The 6,541-nt window shown below is 53.8% G+C and overlaps 2 protein-coding genes across 4 annotated transcripts in view; both read left to right on the forward strand.

The window, feature by feature from the left end:
- Positions 1-1,066, forward strand: part of numb (NUMB endocytic adaptor protein) — a gene marked incomplete in the record, with an annotated part of 40,486 nt that extends 39,420 nt beyond the window's left edge. The window contains 1 exon segment of the mRNA XM_024275301.2: positions 1-1,066. Within this exon segment, the coding sequence (XP_024131069.1) occupies positions 1-205 (205 nt within the window).
- A 219-nt stretch (positions 1,067-1,285) lies between these two features.
- exd2 (exonuclease 3'-5' domain containing 2) lies at positions 1,286-6,417 on the forward strand. Of its 3 annotated transcripts, XM_024275361.2 has the most exons (9): positions 1,286-1,438; positions 2,333-2,812; positions 2,885-3,141; positions 3,207-3,333; positions 3,498-3,790; positions 3,866-3,972; positions 4,033-4,168; positions 4,232-4,600; positions 4,886-6,417. In XM_024275361.2, exons 2-9 carry the CDS (start codon positions 2,435-2,437, stop codon positions 5,100-5,102), a joined length of 1,884 nt encoding a protein of 627 aa, XP_024131129.1. In that variant the 5' UTR covers positions 1,286-1,438; positions 2,333-2,434; the 3' UTR covers positions 5,103-6,417. The 3 variants fall into 3 exon arrangements, with proteins under 3 accessions (XP_024131129.1, XP_024131083.1, XP_024131092.1); XM_024275315.2 differs by having other exon boundaries at positions 2,333-3,141; XM_024275324.2 differs by lacking the exon at positions 1,286-1,438 and adding an exon at positions 1,457-2,262 and having other exon boundaries at positions 2,333-3,141.
- The last annotated feature ends 124 nt before the right edge of the window (positions 6,418-6,541 follow it).

Here is a 6,541-nt window from a genome sequence, read left to right on the forward strand (position 1 = left end):
GTCCAATGGCAGCGTTCCTTTCAACGGCGCCGGCAGCTGGGCCGCCCCCACCTCCCCCTCCGCCCAGCTGACCGCCGCCCCCCAGGAGGACGCTTTCGAGGCCCAGTGGGCGGCTCTGGAGGGCCGGGGGCGCCAGCGGACCACGCCCTCCCCCACAAACCCCTTCTCCACCGAGCTGCAAAAGACCTTTGAGATCCAGCTCTAAGACTGAGGGCCCTGGGGGGACAGGCCCCGCCCCCACAGACACTTCCTGAACCTGAAGCAGAGAGAAGACGATGCCAAATCTTTATTTTTATGCATTGAGTATATTTTAAATAGCTTTGAATGGAAGAGAGGAGACCGCAGAGATGATCGTATATATGACAGAAAGAAATCTATCTCTACCGTGTCCACATGAACGCAGCAGCTCTAGTTTTTCATGTCAGATGAAGGGACGGGGGAGAAAACGCTCCTTTTGTTGCATCCTGTGATTGGCTGTGAAGGATCTGATGAAAACAGCAACAATCAGGCCGGACTGCGCAGACGCAGCTGCAGCCGCAGCTGCAGCCGCAGACGCTCCGCCTTCTGTGCTCTCCTGGTGTGGAAACAATCTTTTCTGTTTTTTAAATTATTGTTATTTAACTGTAAGATGCAACAGTCTCGTTTCGCCTCCTGGGGTATTTTTGAAGTAGTTGCGTTGTATTTTTTTAAATTTTGCACAAGCACTACAGCAGCTGCAGGTCGGGGGGTTCTGCAGACGGCCCCCCGCCGCAGATGGTGTCATCTCTCAGCCTGATTTCTGTCATGTTTTTAACATTTTTAATCAAACCTGTGAAAATGATTTTCTGATCTATTTTTCCATTTTGTTTCTTTTTTTTCTTTTTTTTGGGGGGACATGAGAGACCGCTGAAGCCAGAGGTTGAATAAACTCACGCGGGAGAGGAAGTTCACGCCTGATTTCTTGATTCAAACCGGCAAACTTATCAAATCTAATCACTAAAATCATAAATTACATAGAACTATAACATTTGTATTCAGTTAATTTGATTGTTTATAGAGTTATAAAATAAATCTTTATTATTTTCAAGTTCTGTTCCTAAAATTGTGTTGTTTTTCCTTTGGTTTTGTGATCTTTCCGAGTCACATTTGTGTCTCAGATGTTTACTTTTCTCAAAAATATAAGCCCTCTGAACAAAAACCATTAAAAGGATCAGGTTGAAGCTCAAAAAACATAAAAACTACCATCTTTAACAATAATTTAGAGGGTTTTTTTAGACCAGAAAAGGTCAAATTAACCCTGAGAAGTGTCGTTCACTCTGCTGTCGGTCGGTCCTCCGTCCAGCAGGCGGCGCTGCTCTGTCCCGCCTCCCGCTGCAGCCCCATCCGTATAAATGGAGCCCCGCCGCAAACGTCCTCACCTGTGCGTCAAAGCACCGGCGTGTCGACCTGGAACGTGAAGGTAGGACCGTACGTCAGGTCTCGCGCTCGCGGATGAGGTTCCCGCGCGGGACTGACACCGCAGAAGGGGGAAACGGCGCGGGGTTCAGAGTAAACCGGCTAACTTCCGGGCTAGCGCGAGCTCACATGCACGCATTACTTCGTTTACTTTCCCACCTGCGGCGTAGGAGGAGGAGACTTTTTTAATGTTAAACGAGTTTTAATAAGGGCTACCAATTCTTCTAAGTAACATTTTTGCACCAAACATGTCAAAATGTACAAAACGCGCGTGCGTTCTGTCATCAAACTCCACAAACCAGAAAGAACATGGTTTCTGATCGTTAATTCATGTTAATGAATGTCCAGATTATTCCAGAAACAAAAGAATATCGATGACGAACAGAGATTAACGGATTCTCCTTTACTGTTGTGTTCAGGTACGGTCTGTAAAAATGAATGACGAGTCTCCGTCCTCCTAAAACTGACCCGCTTGAACCTCAGTTTCCACAGAAACCAGATTATGCGGTTTTTAACGTTTCTAGAAGAAAATCAAACTCAGAAGATCTGAGGGCAGGTGGATCTGGTCAGGAAGATCTGAGGCAGGAGAGGTGGATCCGGTCAGGAAGGTCTGAGGCAGGGCAGGTGGATCCGGTCTGGAAGATCTGAGGCAGGACAGGTGGATCCGGTCTGGAAGATCTGAGGCAGGACAGTCTGATCCGGTCTGGAAGATCTGAGGCAGGACAGGTGGATCCGGTCCGGAAGATCTGAGGCAGGACAGTCTGATCCGGTCCGGAAGATCTGAGGCAGGACAGGTGGATCTGGTCTGGAAGATCTGAGGAAGGACAGGTGGATCCGGTCCGGAAGCTGAAGAGATGAAATGTTGTTTGTCGTTTGGATCTAAAGTGGTTTTCTTCAGGCAGAGATGCAGATCTGGAGGTCGCAAAGGCGGAGCCTGACCAGAACCTGCTGACGGCGAGGAGCTGCAGCGTTCCTCCGGCTCCTGACCCCGTAGGTCACCATGTCGTACCGAGCGCCTCTCACCGCCGCCATCACCACGGTTCTCGGGGCGGCCGTCGGCGGGCTGCTCCTGTGGCGAGTCTACAGCTCCAAGAGGAGGAAGCTGCCTCCCGACCAGGAGGTGGCCGATCCCGCTGGAGCCCCCCACCCCAACCAGGAGGGGCTTTTAGACCTGCATCTGCCCTCCACAGAGAGGGCGGCGAGGCCCGCCGGTACCGGGCCCTCCGGAGCGCCCCCCGCTGTCCAGACGGCGCCGTGCGAGCCGCTGCCGGCGCTGAAGCCGGTGCTGGTGAGCTGTGAGGACGAGTGGCAGCAGCTGTGGCCGCGGATGCAGGAGGAGCTGTCGGTCCTCCCCGTCCTGGGGCTGGACTGTGAATGGGTAACCATCCGGAACAGACCCAGACGCTGCACCCGGTCCCAGGTTCTGACCCGGCTGCTGGTTCCGCTGCAGGTGTCGGTGAAGGGCCGGGCCTCGGAGGTGTCGCTGCTGCAGATGTCCTCGTACTCCGGCCTGTGCGCTCTGGTGAGGCTGCTGGCGTTCCGGGACGGCCAGCAGGCGTTCCCGCTCAGCTTCGTGGAGCTGCTGAGAGACCCGAAGGTCCTGAAGGTCGGCGTGGGCTGCTACGAGGACGGGAAGCGGCTGACGCGCGACCACGGCCTGCTGCTGGCCTGCACCGTCGACCTGCGCTACCTGGCGCTGAGGCAGAGGTGCGGCGCCCGTCCTCTGCCGTCGTCCCGGAGACGAGTCCTCGCTAACGTCCTCGTGTCTCCAGGAGAACGCCGGCGGACAACGGCCTGAGCCTGAAGTCTCTGGCTGCAGAGCTGCTGAACTTCCCTCTGGATAAATCTCCGGCGCTGCGCTGCAGCGACTGGGAGGCGGATCAGCTGACGCCCAATCAGGTTAGGATCACACGCTCACCTGCACATGTGTGCGGCTCAGAGCTGCAGGAGACATTTTTAACAAACTGAATTGGTCCAGAAATGTTTGCTCAAAGGCACCTGAGCAGCTGCAGGTATCAGTTTCAAAGCCCCGCCCCCTGAAGTGTCACTAACGCCGTCTGCAGGTGACCTACGCAGCCAGAGACGCTCAGGTCGCCGTGGCGCTCTTCCTCCACCTCCTTGGCCTCCGGGTTGGAGCTGGCCCCGCCCCCTTCTCAGAGCTGGCCTCCCGCTGCCAGGGTCTGGTGGACGTCCCGTTCCGCGCCAGAGGCGACGGGGAGGACGGCGCCGCGGGCGGAGAGAAGAGGAGGAGGAGCAAGAAGCCGACGGTTTACGAGAGTCCAGAGTCTGGAGATCAGCGAGTCCCAGACCCGCGGCGGAACCGGAGGAAGCCGCTGGGCGCCGACTACTCGGCCAGGTGAGATGGGGAGACGCGGGGGTCAGAGTTTTTGCAAGTGGGTTTGTGGGAGGGGCTAACTTTCTTCTTCAACAGGAAGTCTCCTCTCTACGACAACTGCTTCCTGTACGCGCCCGACGGCCAGCCGCTCTGCACCTGCGACAAGAAGAAGGCCAGGTGGTACCTGAACAAAGGGATCGGAGGTAAACGCACTCACCTGGCAGAACGCCGTTCCGCCGCCGGTCTGACGTCCTGATCTTCAGTCCTCCAGAGTGAGGACCCGTTCGTGGTGAGGCTGCTGTTCGAGCCGTCGGGGCGTCCCGAGTCGCAGCACGACTACTACCTGACCGAAAAGGAGAACCTGTGCGTCGTCTGCGGCAAGGCCGACTCCTACATCAGGTCAGCCCCGCCTCCTCCTGCACGGCGTTTGCCGTGAACGCTAACGACAGCCCCATCCTGCAGGAAGAACATCGTCCCGCACGAGTACCGGCGCCACTTCCCCACCGAGCTGAAGGACCACAACTCCCACGACATCCTGCTGCTCTGCACCGCCTGCCACGCCGCCTCCAACGTGCACGACGGCGTCCTGAAGCAGCTGCTGGCCGACGAGTTCTCTGCCCCCCAGGGCTGCGAGGAGGGCGTCCGCGTGTGGGAGGACTCGGACCGGCGGCGTGTGCGCTCGGCGGCGCGTGCTCTGCTCAGCAGCGGAGACGGGCTGCCGGAGCAGCGGAGGGAGGAGCTTCAGCTGCTCATCAAGAAGTTCCTGAACACGGAAGAGGGGGCGGAGCTAACGGAGGAGGAGCTGCAGGAGGCCGCCAGCCTGGAGACCAGGTGTGAAGCACAGCTTCCGTCTGAAAGCAGCCGGGGTTTGAACACGCGGAGGTCCAGGATTTTAGAGAATCTCTTCAACATTTGAATTATCTAAAAACTTTCAGAATAAAAGTCCAGGATTACTCAATCCTGCTGGAGAATCCTGCAGGATTCCTGGATTATTATGGGATTAGGAAGCATTGGAATCCTAAAGAAATCCGGACCTCTCTTCAATTTATTTATTATTCTTAGTCTTTTGTGTAACAACAGGAAGTGGTTGTGTCTGAGTTCTCCGTCTTCCTGCAGGATCCTGAACGAGGCGTACGTCCCTCACGGCCTGAAGGTGGTGCGCGCCCACGCCCAGCGGGGTCTCCGGGGCCTCATGGAGCTGGAGCGCCGCTGGCGGCAGCACTTCCTGTCCAGCATGCAGCCTCGCCACCTGCCCCCCCTGTGGTCCATCGACCACAACCACAGCAAGTTCCTGCGCAGATACGGGGCGGAGCTCCCCATCAACCTGAACTGACCCCCTCCCCCTCCCAACAGAGGATTATTTATAAATTCCTGAACTGATTGTTTTAACTTTATGGACAGGAGTGCTGCCCCCTGCAGGCTGCAGCTGTTCCTGCAGCGTCTGAGCGAGCTGCTTCTGTTTCAGGTCGATGGCAGTAAAGATGCCCCCCCCATGCTTTAAAGGGGAGGGGGCGTGGCCTCGTCCGTGTCCAGCAGAGCTGCTCGCAGGCGGACGACGTTTGGCGTCTTCTTCTTCTCATCCGTTTCGCTGCCGTCTCTCCTGACGGGTGGGACCCCCCCATGGCTCATGTTTTAATGCGCCTCTTAACCCCCCCCCGAGAGGAGAACCGCACCGGGACCCAAACTGCCCAACCACGACGTCATTTCCCAGAATTCATAGTGACAGTAAGACAGCAGCTGCTGGACGCCGATCGGTCGTTTCCGCTTCAGATGAAACAAAAGTTTAAATTATGATATTTTTCAATGAATTAATAAAGTTTTCTTCAAACTAAATGAAGTTTACGGTGAAACATCAGAATGTTTCGGTTTTCTGACCTGAAACTTCTAACACTTACAGACGTGAAGGAAATCCGGACGCTCCGATGAAACGCAGATCCATGGAGGGAAAACGGGAACGCCGACTGTCGCAGAGCAGTCAAAACTACCCAACATGCACTGCAGCGCTGCATCCGCCTGCATGATCTCAAACACCTAATCTGTCAAACCTTTTGAATGTGGGAACCAGCTGGCTCCGCCTACTTTTACTGAGGCATCTGATTGGTTGGTTTATAACTACAGGAAATGTAAAGAAGTATCGGATCCAGAATGATATTCTGACCAACAGGGCGTTTCCATGGTGACGTAGGACGGTGACGATGTGTAAAGTGACTTCCGGTGTTAGAACGCCAAAACTGACGGCTGAGCGCCGTTTGACACAACTTTACATAAACGGGTAACGTTTCTAATTTTAACAGAAAAATGGACAATATTTATTTTACGAAAGCCCCGCTGAACTGTATTTAATTTTGTTTTTGTTCACAAATCTAAATACAAGTTTGAATAATCTTTAATATCGGAGGTTTTCTGGAGTACTCCTGGTCCTCCTGTGGACCTCCTGGTCCTCCTGTGGACCTCCTGATCCACCTTTGAACCTCCTGTGGACCTCGATGTCCTCCTCCGTCCTCCCGTCAGGTTTCCAGTTTCTTCAGGTGAAATTCTGTCTTAACTTCTGGTTTTCTCTGAAGTTAACTCTGTCTAACAAACTGATGGAATGACCAGATGAGATGCTGAATTACTGTTTGATGTTTTAATAAACAGATTTAATGAAACAATAATTTGTAAAAGTTTCCAACCATAAAAACATAAAACATGAAAATTAACATTTTGTTTTGATTCCTCGTTTCACCAAATCAAACTTAAACATCTTTATTCCAAAAGAAAAGCCTTAAAGTT

This window comes from Oryzias melastigma, linkage group LG22 (genome assembly GCF_002922805.2).
Source record: "Oryzias melastigma strain HK-1 linkage group LG22, ASM292280v2, whole genome shotgun sequence".
Lineage (NCBI taxonomy): Eukaryota > Metazoa > Chordata > Actinopteri > Beloniformes > Adrianichthyidae > Oryzias > Oryzias melastigma.

Excerpts from the sequence above, each read along its gene's own strand:
- exd2 (XM_024275315.2), top strand. The coding sequence starts at position 2,435 with ATGTCGTACCGAGCGCCTCTCACCGCCGCCATCACCACGGTTCTCGGG. Across the intron at positions 3,334-3,497 it reads ATCAGCTGACGCCCAATCAG|GTGACCTACGCAGCCAGAGA; the intron begins GTTAGGATCACA and ends CGCCGTCTGCAG. Across the intron at positions 3,791-3,865 it reads GGCGCCGACTACTCGGCCAG|GAAGTCTCCTCTCTACGACA; the intron begins GTGAGATGGGGA and ends CTTCTTCAACAG.